At 52.6% G+C, this 13200-nt stretch overlaps 1 protein-coding gene across 8 annotated transcripts in view; it reads left to right on the plus strand.

The window, feature by feature from the left end:
• Nucleotides 1-3868, plus strand: part of GAPVD1 (GTPase activating protein and VPS9 domains 1) — a 62685-nt gene extending 58817 nt beyond the window's left edge. For all 8 annotated transcript variants that reach the window (XM_028505830.2, XM_028505866.2, XM_028505857.2 and 5 more), the window contains 2 exons: nucleotides 525-722; nucleotides 1946-3868. In XM_028505830.2, the coding sequence (XP_028361631.1) occupies nucleotides 525-722; nucleotides 1946-2086 (339 nt within the window). In that variant the 3' untranslated portion in view covers nucleotides 2087-3868. The remainder of the gene's footprint in view (nucleotides 1-524; nucleotides 723-1945) is intronic.
• Nucleotides 3869-13200: the final 9332 nt, after the last annotated feature.

Consider the following 13200-nt stretch of genomic DNA (forward strand, 5'->3'; position numbering starts at 1 on the left):
TACCTCTTATAAAATACAGCTCTTAGAAAATAGGAGAATTACAAGTATTTGAACTTTCTAGTGGTTTTATTAAAACCCCCACTAATGGAACATTGATTAGCATAAAATTTTTGATTGTCCTTGATTGTTTGAATCTATTATTCTTAGAACTACTGCAGCAAATGCACATAATTATAAATTATTTTCTTTTACAAGTAGCTTATTTGTGCTGGTTCGTGGAACCAGCTTCTGTACTCAGAGAAGTTCTGTTCTCGCTGTTTAAGAAAGATTGAAATTTTATGAATTCTAGGTTCTGTATTATTGTATGCAATTTTCTCTGTCAGTGGAGACCTAGGTTGCTTTATTTTAAAATTCAAAGCAAATTACTTAAAAGTTAAGCTTCAGTCTTTAGCGGCGGGCAGAGGGACTGCAGTCTGGTTTTACCAAAGAAAGGGAGACCCCCGCCCCCGGCAGGCCTGCTGCGCTCGAGGCCTGTGGTGGCCCCGAGGTTCAAGCGGGGTCTGCCTGTGTGCGGTCTCTCTCAGGTCTACCTTCGGGAGGCACCGTGGCCGTCGGCGCAGTCGGAGATCAGGACCATAAGTGCTTACAAGACCCCCCGGGACAAAGTGCAGTGCATCCTGCGCATGTGCTCCACCATCATGAACCTGCTGAGCCTGGCCAACGAGGACTCCGTCCCAGGGGCGGATGACTTTGTCCCTGTTCTGGTGTTCGTGTTGATAAAGGTGGGCCCTGCAGCGCTGCCGGGGATGAGAGTTTATTTGGCATTCCGAGCGGGGCGGTGCACGGTGGTGGAGACCTTGGCTTTTCCCCGAGCCTCAAGCTCTGCGTTACCCAGCAACAAAGTGTCTGATGTCGAGTGTTTTCTGTCCGGAAGTTAGGGGTTTCGAAAGGAGGAATGGGGGGACCAGATTCCTAGCGAACATTTTCAGCTTTTAAAGTGGTGCCTGAAGTTCTTTGGTTGGGGCTCAGTATGTAACTAGTGAGTGAAAGAATAAATGTGCTTTTACCATCTTCTTTTAACATTGAATTCTTCACAGTGCCCATCACATAAACTACTACATTTGCCAATTGTCTCTCTCCTCCTTTGGCCTCACATTTTGTAATTGTACCTTACTATTTTTAAAAGTACTGACCTATTTAGTCCTTTTTTGTCTTTAGAATTGAAATTTCATCATCTAAATGCTGTATTTTGAACATTCTGGAGGGGACCCTGTGCTTCGGTTGCGTCACTCATGTGGTCCATTTGTTGAGGCCTAGGGTACCTGTGACACATGCCTCACTAATTCTTAATGCTGCAGCATTCCTACAACCTGGGCTCCTGAGTCAGAAACCCGTAGGATCAGTGCGTGACCAGCCTTTGTAACTCCCGTTGCCTGGTCTTCTCTGTTCTGCCGGGGGCACACCAGGTCTAGCTTGTTTTAAGGGACAAACCTTGGCTTGTCTTCCTGACCGCTTAACACACCTGTCTCCTTTCTTGCCAGGTGAAGAAAGTGGAAAGGCAGATGTTCTGTGTTACCTCTTGCAACAGAGGACATGCTGTCTTTTTTAGTTTTGTTTGTCAGCTCATTCTGCCTGCACTTACTAACCAGTTATAATCCAGTTGGCCTTCAGCATTTATTTCCTCACCTAACGTCCTGGAGCCCTGAGGTGCTGAGCAAGTGCACCGGGTTGGTCCAGCCTTGTGCGGGACCGGTGGGGTCCGGTGCCTTGCAGGCAGAGAAAGCTCCAGGTGGTTCAGCGAGGATTACAGCCTGACTCGCCTTTCCGGTATACTGTTGCTCGTGGTAACCATGGTTTACACAGTAGTTCCAAACAGGGAATTTGGGGATTATCTACAAAAGGACGGGTATTTCTTTAGAGGAAAACATTTGGAGATGTTCACTTTAAATGATGTTTGCAGAGATATACATCTAACTAACTGACTGTTATTTTTTCATTTTTCTAGGCAAACCCGCCCTGCTTGCTGTCCACCGTTCAGTATATCAGCAGCTTCTATGCCAGCTGCCTGACTGGCGAGGAGTCGTACTGGTGGATGCAGTTCACCGCGGCAGTGGAGTTCATTAAGACCATTGATGACCGGAAGTGACCGAGACGCAGGCCCGCCGGGACAGCAGACTGTTAGGCGGGCGGGCGGGTCTCTAGGAAAATGTACCAGCTGCTCCGAAGGCTGAAGATTGTTTTGTATAATGTTGTACAGCATCCAGACATTTTAAAACAGGTCTTTACTAAACAGGTTAATGAACTAACACGCAGGTTCTCTTTTCTTCGGGCTCCTTTCCTTTCTGAGTTGCATATTTTATTTTCTCGTCCCCGAGTAGAGAATAGCATTGCAAAAAGGGACCACATTTTTCAGGTATTTGAAATACTAAAAAAACTAAGCAAAATCTCCTAGAAAATTTCTAGATCTCCATTCACGGATAGCCGTTCTTTCCTTTTATTTAACAAAACAGAACAGTGTGTATCTCTCTGAAGATGCGCTCGAACCCGCGGACGTCTGGGGGACGGGGAGCGCGGTGTGCACTGAGGGCTGTGGCGGCGGGGGCATTCGTGGCATTACCTATATACACACTCACCCAAGTCGAAAAGCTACGAAGGAAATGTAAATATAATATATATTTATATTTGATGTAATATGGACACCTTCAGATTCTAATAAACAAGGGATATTGCTGGGAGTGGATTGTGATGTACCCTCTTGTGAAATGGTTTCCTTGACAAAGTTTAAGCTGAGCTTACAATCGGAAAACAAAAAAGTGCACAGAAATACTTATGAAAGTGTAATACAGTTGGTTGAACTCTCTAGTGTGGAGTGTGACGCCCAGGGCTGCCTTAGCTGCTGAGAGGTGTGAAAGCCGTGAGTAAGCCACTGGGCGTTTCTCACTGTGAACTCTCTGAGCCTGTAGCGGGGAGAGGTCGTCAGTCGCCACACATTGCCCACGGAAGAACAGTAGATCCCTAATGCTTTTTTGTGGTACTTAATCTGAAATACTAAATGCGGTGTAGAAACCACCAACAGAGCTCCTTACAACCTTGTAATTGTAATATATTTTTGATGATTCACATTGAATGCACAGACCAGGAATTCAGTGAATGTCATTTTTTAAAAAAAACTAATTTGTACTGCCTGCTCTAGTGATACAAGTTTTATTAGTGAAAACTATTTTAACCAACCATACTATTCTTACGGAAAAAGAAATCTATTTTGTCAGATTTCTGTGCCTTTATTTCCCTCTTCCGAAGAAAAGTATGTGTTTCAGTATTTCGTTTTATTATATATGGATAACTAATCAGGAGTCAGTTCGGGCGTCTGAGAATCGGCCAGGGAGGCACGTTGAAGCCTCAGGCACAAGCCTCGCACGTGGTCACCGCTGACCAGCCCCACTCTGTCTGTTTCCCGGTCGCGCTCAGCTCCCTTCTGCAGTGTGCTCCATCCGTCCCTTGAGTCCCTCGGTGCGGACAGCACCTCCAGGCCTTCGTCAGGGGCTGTGACAGACACCTTGAGCAGGTGAGCACCAAGGACGTCTTCCCCTCTCCGAGGTCTCTGCGTCTCCTTGTGCCCAAGCAGGCTGGGTGTTCTCTACGCCCCGCCTCTCCTCCACTTACTGTAAAACGCTGGGATTTGGAGTTGCAGAGGAGTGTGGGGTGTGGTTTCTGCCTTTTGGGGAGAGATCAGCATTACAGTAGTACTACAGAATGGCCTTCTGAATGTGTCATGTGCTTTGTGGGGCTGTGACTGTCAAACTTGCCCAGGTATTAGAAGTCAGATCCCATCGCAAATACTTTACAAGATAACTGTCTAACATGCTAAGATCTAAAAGGGAGTCCATTTTCTTCAGCATTTGATTCAATAAATGTTAAGTCAACAGAAGACTTGGAACAGTTGAAATTCATTGTTACGGGATGTAACTCACAAGTCAATGAGAGGCTTGCTTGCTCCTCCACAGTGGTTGCTGAACCTACTCCGTGTTATCACCGTGGAAATAAATAGGACGATGTGGTCACCGCACAGGGCCCTTTTCTGTGGAGCAGGGGTGGAGCTCGGGCTGCGGGGCTGCACCAGAGGCCGGGCTCTGTGGGGCGTGAGCCCACAGTCAGAGCAGAGCCCCTGAGGTTGGGCATCGGGGTTACACCTCTGAGTCGGAGGCTTGTGCTTGGCTGGACTCAGGTGCTGGCGGAGACGCACAGCCCAGCTGTTGAGGGGGCAGTGGAGGGTCCTGCTGGAACCTTTGGGAGCAAGGAACCTTCTGGAGCAAGGACCGCTCGGCACCTGCCATCACTGGTCTGACTTCACGACAGGATTTATTTTAGCGTTGACTTGGAATCTGGGGAATCTGGGGATGGGTGACTGCCCGCACGGCAGGGCTGGGGTGTGAGGCAGGGAGGGGTTTGCCTGGGCTCTGTCGGGAAGGGTGCTGTGCGTGTTTCTCACTGCACGGACCCCCAGCGCTGCTTTCACACACAGTGTCAGTGCAGAGGCACCAGGTCGCCCTGAGAAACACGGCAGCCACCGAGGCGCGCCTGGAGTTTACAGAGCTGCCCGATGTAAATGCAGAGCCAGTGGCTCGGTTCACTGAAATCTTCCAGAATTAAATGAACCTTGTAGTTCATACTTGGTGTTAATACTCTGCTTTTGGAGGTGTAATAGAAATACAGATTTAAGGTAGTCTTTCCTTGTAAAATTATTAATTTTTTTAACTGGTAAACATTCTTTAGGTAAAATCTCTAGTCACTTTTTCTTTTTAAAAACCTGCTCTTGAAAGCCTTTGTTATACAGAGGCTACATCACTGTAGTAAGAGAACTGGGCCGTGGGAGGGGTGGGCCGTGGGAGGGATGGGCCGTGGGGGCGATACGTGGTTTTTCTGCCCCGTTGTCCCGGGAAGCCCTTGGCTAAGAGGACTTCCCATCAATGCGTTCCTGAGCTGCCCGGAGGTGAGAGAGAACCCGCCCAGACAGGATCCAGCGGCCAGAATCCAGCCGAGTGGTGGAGCGCCTGCCCTGGGAGTCCAGTTGGCGGAGTCAAGGCCAACTCGGGGTTTTAAAGGAGTGAGGTGTTTAGAAACCCCCTTCTCTGGTGGGACCCGGACCCGGTGTGCGAGGGAGTGCGGGCGAGGGAGCGCAGGCGCGCTCGCTCAAGAGTTGTTAGTGGGGGCAGGGACGTGGTGGGGGCGTGGCCCCGGCCTGCTCTCCCTCCCACGCCATTCTGCTCCACTTTTTCTTTTAATTAAAAAAAAAAAAAAAAAAAAAGGTTTACACATGCTTTTGGCTTATTTCAATAAAGAAATCAAAACTTAGTGTAAGGCCTTTGTTTTAAATCAGCTGAAGCTATATGATACGAAAATCGCACTAGATCTTTTTGCTGTCTTCTTTCTGAAGCTTTTGGATCCATCCTTCAGTTCATATCTAAAATACCTGTATTAGCAGAAAAAAGTCCAGGCTTTTCTATATATATATGTATGTCTAGTGGATTTATGCAGTATGCAATTGCCATAACGGGGGAATCAAACAATTTTAAAGTTCAAAGAAGGCTTAAGTCAATGACTAGCGATATTTAAGGAATTGTGAACCCCAAAATGCTTGACAACTTTGTCATGTTGTTACTTAATATACCCTACAGGGGTGGCACCCTGCTGGCCTCCCTGGGCCACACTGGAAGAAGAGTTGTCTTGGGCCACACATTAATCCTTTGCGACATGTAATCACAAAAAAATCTCATGAAATTTTAAGTAGATTTACACTTTTGTGTTGGGCCGCACTCACAGCCGTCCTGAGTACATGCGGCCCATGGGCTGCAGGTTAGGATGTGGGTCACCCGAGAAGCAGGATGACCAGGAACTGATTTTTAACTCCAGAGAACACTTAGACAAAGGGAGGTAGAGCCGACACCAGTGTCAGGGTTGGTGTGGTGGAGCCGTGGAGCCACTGTGCAGCTGCTGTGTCCCTTGGGCCTGTGCACAGCAAAGATTACGTTCCCGAGAGAGGGGTCCACTGCTCCTGGTCGCTGTGAGGCAGTGCGGCAGGGGCCACGCCCCCTCAGAACTCCTGCTGAGCTGACCCTCTGCCTTGCCTTCCTGAGCCTCACCTGCGTGAAAAAGCTTTGTCCTGCCTCTCCTGTCAAAACGGCTGACGCCCTTTCTGAGCCGCAGTGAGTGAGCGTGCACAATCTCGCACAGGAAACCCGTCCTGTCTCCTGGTGTGATTACTGACATGTAATGCTCTGAAACTGATGAAAAGGGGAGAGCAGTTGAATTCAGTGGGTTTCATGTTCCCATCGTCTGTGCTGTCCTCAGAAGCATTTCTGAAAATTTCTGTGGCTTCTCAAATAGGACTCACGTTCTCCATGACTTCACATTTGTCTCTTCCATCCGAACATCTGAGGGTATTAGGTGCGGTGCAGGAAGGAATGAGAATGAGCTGGCGGTTACCCACAAGAGGGTGAACATTGACTGTTTTAACACAGCTCCTAGCTGACCCCTGCATTGGGTAAACTATGCATCAGCTGTGTTCTGAGATCAAAGCTTCCAACCACGGTTTTCCCCAAAGCCTTGACTCGTTTCAGCTGAGGGGTTGCTGTTGGGCAAGGAGCCCGTGTACCCCAGCGGGCTCACCCTCTGGGCCTCCCTCGCTGGTGGGAAGTGCTTTCGCTGCATGGATTGCACTTCATTTAGAAGGAAACATTTAGACATGTGATTAGGGCTCAGGTTTTTTTTTTAATTTTTTTATCCTCACTTGACATTTCCCCCCATTGCTTTTAAAGAAAGAGGAATAGAGGGACAGAGAAACATCGACTGTCTTCTTATATGCGCCCTGATTGGGAATCGAATCCACAACCTGGGTGTGTGCCCTGACCGAATTGAACCCGCTTCAACCAACTGAGCCACACCGACCCGGGCTAGGGTTCAGTTTCCGCGCAGTCTGTTCAGTGTTGAAACAAGTGCCAGGAGTTGCCTAGAACTGAGAATAGAACACAACTTGCCCTGCCAACTTGGAAGAACCTGGCTCTTTGACGCCTGTTACATGTGCCCGCTCCACCCTTTGTCCAAGAGGGTGGCTCTGCAGCTTTCCCCAGAGGGAGTGCATGCCGAGCGAGGTCTCCCTGCAGCCCTGTCTGTGCATTTGTCACGATCCTGGAAAGTGGCATCAGGTCAGAAGCTCCTCTTGAGTAAAGGTGTCCTCTACCTAGAGATTGAAGTATTCGTGGAGGAGCTTCCTCTCCAGTCATGGCGTGCCAGAAGAGTCCTTGTCTGTTTGCTTAGGGTTCCAGACTGCAGTGCATAGACTTAAAAGCCAAAGAAAGAGGTTGTGGGCCTCCAAGAAAAATCTGCCACCTCTGTGCCGAGCGGGAAGTGCACTCAGTTCCGAGTCCTGAGCCTGCCGTGGACCTGGAACAGGAGACCATGGTCATGGTGCTTCTGTTAACCAGGGGTCTTACATGGCTAGCGGCCAAGACCGTTAACTTGTATGCTCCCGTGAAAAAGAGTATCCAATGTGATTTTTAAAAATAGGACACTTTCATTTCAGCCTTCCTGAGGCCTCCTAATGTGTAGTTTGACAAAACCTGTAACCAGAGCTGTTGATTCAAACCCCTGGCCGCCGTGGCTCAGCTTGTTGAGTGTCGTCCCAGAGTGAGAGGTCGCTGGCTGGATTCCCGGGTCGTGGCAGGTCCCCGGTCTTGTTTGTTTCTCCCCCCCTCCCCTTCCCTTCCCCTTTTCTAATATAAATAAATAAAATCTTAAAAAAAAAAACAACTCTTCCCCAAACCTCAAATTGCCAAACATCTCCAGATTCTCACAGAGTTCACATTCCTGTATGAAAAATTCCTTCTCATTTGTCTAATCTCCCTCATCGTTTTGGCTTTCATAACGGCATTCCATTTCTGCTGTGGTTTGTTTCTATTTGTCACCCACGTCCCACGGAAAAGCATGGCATGGGTTCCCCCAGGCCCTGGCGTCTGACCGGGCCTTTGCTCCCAGAGGGCAGCCCGAGCTTCCTCTGCAGCCAGTGAGCACCTTTGCTGCCCTCCCCGACTTCCGGGCCCCTCAGCTGACGGGTGGATTCCAACTCCTGGATTTACTTCCCTCCCTCGGGCCCTCCTCACTTCTGACCACCAACAGCCCTGTTTTTCTTCTCCTGTAGCCAGATAGGACAAGGGAGGCTGTGGCTGCTGCAGCTCTGGGGTAGCACACAGGGAGTGAGCCAGCCTGCTGGAGAGGAGGCGGGAGGCGGTGATGCACAAGCGACAGGTGATGGGAAGGGAAGGGAAGGGAAGGGGGTACGCGCCTCCTGAGAGCACAGCGTCAGGAGTATCCACGGGCAGGTGCCTCCTCACAGCGAAGCCGGACCACACTGGGGAGCCAGGGGATGTTCTTTCTCCTCTCCGTGCATCACGCTTGCTACTTATGGAAAAGCCACAGGTTTCGAGTATGGTGTGGTTGCACTGCTGGGTCTGGGAGCCTGGAGATACTCCTTCCAATCTTAGCTCTGCCTCTAACCAGATCTAAGGCAAGTGACAACTCGGACGGGTCCTTCCTGAGTTGGGCTAGTTTACCCCAATGACCCCTTTCAATCTCTGGTCTTGTCATATGTATACTTCATATACATACTCTTAAAATCTTTCTCCCACGCCAGCATTCCACTGAGGGTGTGGCTTGACTGCGGGGGACGCTGTGGAGGGAGCCAGAAGTACCGGGGCCGTGGGAGCCCCTAGTAGAAGAGGCTGCCCACTGAGCTGACTCAAGAGGGGACTTGAGATTCTGGCCAGTGAACACAAATTTAGGCGCCCCCAAAGCTACTTTCCAACCTGGTGCAATGCACTTGAACTGTGACTGGTAAGGAAATCCTGGAGAGGCCCTCCCCTCCAACATCAGCCAGCAGAGCCACACTGGGGGGCGGCCCTGGCCACGCCTCTAGAAACACTGGGAACAGGTGAACAGCCTGCCGGCACAGAAATCACTCCACCCTTTCTTTTTTAAAATCCTCCCCGGAGGATGTGTATTGATTTTAGAGAGAGAGGGAGGGTGGAGGGGACAGAGTAACATGAATGTGAGAGAGGAGCTTCCATTGGTTGCCTGCCGTGTACTCCGGACCTGGGATCGAACCTGACACCTATCGGTGCACCAGCCGCCGCTGCACCAACTGAGCACCCAGCCAGGCTCCACCCACTTTTAACTAAAAGGCTCTGTCATCGTGGACTTAAGTTCTGCCCTGCTGTGGTCATGAATAAGTTTCAACAAGACAGTTTCCAAAACCTTCAACGCTCCGGATTTGGATGCTGCGACCCTTAAGCGCCCACCCCTCCCCGCCCCTCTTCCTTCCGGCCCCCAGTCGGCGGATCACCGCGACCTCGGGGAGACTCGGCGGAAGGAGCGACCCCTGAGCGCGCCTCTCCCACCAGCGCCGGTGCTCCCACCGCCCTGCGCCCCATCACACCCGCCCCCCACCCCCGACCGCTTCCGCGCAGAACTCGTCAGGCCTGATCAGACTCCTCTTCTGTCCCAGCTCTTTTCTAGTTTGGTTCCTACTTGCTTTTCGGCCTTAGGCTTCTGTCCCTTCTCCTTCCTCTGCCGCCGCTCAAAACTCTCCGCTTTACCCCAGAGAAAGCCATGCTTTGCGGCCTCTGAGCCTTGCGGGCCGACCCCTCCGGTTCCGCCGCCTGCCCCTGCCTGCTCCTCGGCCCCGCGGAGGCCCCGGGCCTCATCCCCACCCCGTACACTCGTCTACAAAGCGGTCACCTCCCTGGAGCCCGAGCTGTTAGACCCCAACCCCTGACACCGGGTTGGATGGGGGACCAGGGCCAGGGTCGGCCCTTCGTCGCCCCGCTTCCTGGTCCAGATCAGGCGCCAGGTGGCCGCCCCGCGAAGAGTTTGTAAGGGCCGTCTGGGGCCGCCCCAGGGGCAGAGGCTACTCCCGTGTCGCTCCCCCGGCCTCTACTCCCCACCCCGATCGGGCAGAGCAGGGAGGAGGCTCTCAGGTCCCCGCTGCAGCCCAAGTCTCGCCAAGTGGGGTCGTCGGTCTGCACCCACCCCCGCCCCGCCTCCTCCGCGGCACGGTTTAATCTGCTCTGTGAAGGCAGGATTATTGTGCGTATTTATTTATTACTTTAGGCGGGGTCTCTAGCCCGTGTCCTGTGGGGACACAGTGGCGTGTTCCGCAGGGAAATCTGGGATTCCAACCCATCGCAGCACGCCTGCCTGCCTGCGGGTGGGGGCTCGTCCCTGGAGCGTCCCAAAGACCGTGGGAGGCGGGGGTGGAGTGGGGGGCGGGAGAGGGCTGTGTGGCTGGAGTTCGCGGTTACCTGGGTGAAGGTCTAGGCGGTTCAGGGTCCCTGCAGGCCCCGCTTTGCTGTTCCTTGGGTGACATCTTGTGGCCAAGACAGGTACAAATCCAGGGAGGTGCTTCCAAGGGTAAAAGTCCCGATAAGGCCTGGAGCTCCGAGACCATTTCCGTGAGCGCCGCACGGAGCTGAGTCCACAGGCCCCCTCGGGGCCTCCCCCTGTGAGCGGTGTGGCAGGGCGTGTCCCACTCCAGACATGGGGAGTTTGCGGCTCAGGGAGGTGAGGTGGTTTACCCGAAGCCACACAGACAATGCGTGGCAGGCCCAGATCTGACCCGGGTCCAGAGGACAAGTCCTTCGTTGCAGCCGCAGTGGGATTGTCTGCTCCTCCACAAAATATCAGCCCCACACGATTGTAGGGACCCTGGGAGTGGAAGGAGCTTTGAGAACAGTAGAGGCCAGTGCCCCTGACGGCTCGTTGTTATCCTGATCCTGGTGAGTGCCTCCCCTCGGGCCTGTGAGTCCGTTGGGGACAGGGCGGGACACCTGTGTCCTCCCCCGGGGCCGGCACGGAACCTGGCACACACTGGGCATCAGCAGGTCAGGCCAAATTTGAGTCTCTGGAGTGGGGAGAGTCCACTTCCCCACTCCCCGGCCAAGGTCCATGTCTACTTCCTCAGGTTAAGGCCACGGCAAGGATAGACGGACAGCCTCCACCTCCCCGATTCACCTCGTTCAGAAGACGGGGTGACCTTCTCTTCCTCCTTTGCTGTAATAGGCTGGCACCTGGACTCCTGTGGGGGGCCGGGGGGAGAGGGCCTGGCTGCCGGAGATCCCTCCCAGGCCCCATGAGAAAGCAGCAGGGCGGGAGGAATATAAATGCGGCGGCGAACACGGAGGAACAGATGAGAGAGAGCCTCCAGGTGACTGGGTGGAGAGGCCCCACGGGGGCAGCCGCCTCCTCTCCGTGCACAGATTGAGCCCATGATGAAGATGAATGGAAACCCCTCTGCTGGAAACCGTGGAGGCAATCAAGACGGCTGCCCGTGTTGACGGGCCCTCCCACCAGCTCGGAGCAGGGAAATGTTAGGGTTCGGAATCCAGCCGCCGCCACATGGCTAGCCCGGGACCCGGGCGAAAACTCGTGATAAGCAGCCCCAATTACAGGATAAATGATACAGGACGCCCGTCGGCTTGGCAGGAACTAGTGGGCTCGAACGGCGGCTGCGGGCAGGTATCAGGCAGCCCCGCGAACACACACGACAGCTTGCACGAAAGAAAGGCAGCTCGGATCGGTGGGGACCCCTGTCTCCAGCCGTGGGCCCCTCGGTGAGGTGGCAGTAATGACCAGGAGCCTTTCCCGTGAGCACCTGTGGGATTTTTAAAGGTTGGCTGAGAGAGGACGGAGGAGACTGTTTGGTGGGTTATTTAGCGTTTGCTGATGAAAACAAAACGAACTTGTAGCTTCCAAATCCCACACCGGGAAGCGGGAGTGATGACGACACTGCGTCTTCATCTTTCCAGGACGAAAACCCCCAATTTTTCTCAATATGTCCTCGGCGGAGCAGTACGTGATCATCCGGTCGCAGGCACCGTGGCCCAGGAAGAAAGGTTTGCCGAGCGAATTAATATTGTCGGTGAGATTGCAGGGGGCATGTTTAACTCACTTCAGGTGCTCGAGAAGCGCTCGCACAATGGATAAGCTAATTACAAATCATGCCTATTTATTCATTAAACAGGGCCTGGGGGAAATTCAAAGAGGCAACACTGTCTTAACTTCATTCAATTTGCAGTCTGTGATTAAACGGAACACAGCTGCAAGACTCCAGAAACGTTGTCTCGGATCCGCCTTTCTCCTGGTTCCGACTGACCCCTCCTCCAGGGGCCACTGCCAGCCTCACGCAGGGTCCGGTCATCATTTTTCTGCCTCCAGGTGCTCACCGGCTGCTCGTGACTTTGGGCAAGTCCCTTCCCCAGCCCGCGTCTCAGCTTCCTCCTCTGTAAAGTGGGTCCGCGCACCTCTGGCCTCCGGGGTGTCCCTGAGACAAGGGAGGCAGGCCACCGCTGTTCGGCGGCTGTTCCAGGATCCGGCCAGGAGCTGTGTGGTGAAGGCTTGTCCTCTGCCCTCCTCCTCTGTCCTTGCCCGCCATGGACTGCCACTGCAACAGAGGCCCCGTGGTCCCCTCCATGGCCTTTGACAGGAAACAGCTTTGTTCTCTGCTGCCCTGGGGGCTGGCACAGAGCCCAGCACGCAGGCCCGGCATGCCCGGCGCCGGGTGGGACAGGCCTGCTGTCTCCTATCCACGACCCTGCAGGTCAGGTCTCCGCTCGAGATGGGGACCGATCGTCTCCATTTGCCCAGGACTGAGGAGCTAACTAGGGTGTTGGATTTTCAGGAATGAAACCGGGATAGTTAGTCACTCTGCAACCAGAGCGCCACGACACTCCCCTCTTCTAAGTTCCCTGATGGAAACTCAAAATAGAACTAACTTTACCCTCGATCCTTGTAAACACCTGGGAGGCTCAAGGGTTATGTATTACCATCAGTAATGTATAAGAACGAAACAGACAACATTTGCTTAGCATTCTCCAAGTCACAAAGTACTTTTCACATACAGGATGAGTGTTTGGGGGCTTTTTTTTTCCTTTTCTCAGCATCCCCAGACTGAGCCCCAGAGCTGGTGTGAAACCGGGGTACAGTAGCTTCGGCGGGCTCCTGTCCCTCGTCCTCTGGGAGGCCATGAAGCTGCTCCTTGCATTCTGTGTCCCTCCCCTTTGTGCATGATTCCTGTCCCCTTCTCCTGTCTCTGTTAGCGGGGTCCATATGTAGGAAGGCTCCCTACCCAGGACATAATAAAATATTAACATATTAGCTTGGACCATATGAAATTCTCCCTTTTGTAGTTTCCAAACTGCTGAATATCAGCAA

Source organism: Phyllostomus discolor, chromosome 3, assembly GCF_004126475.2.
Source record: "Phyllostomus discolor isolate MPI-MPIP mPhyDis1 chromosome 3, mPhyDis1.pri.v3, whole genome shotgun sequence".
Lineage (NCBI taxonomy): Eukaryota > Metazoa > Chordata > Mammalia > Chiroptera > Phyllostomidae > Phyllostomus > Phyllostomus discolor.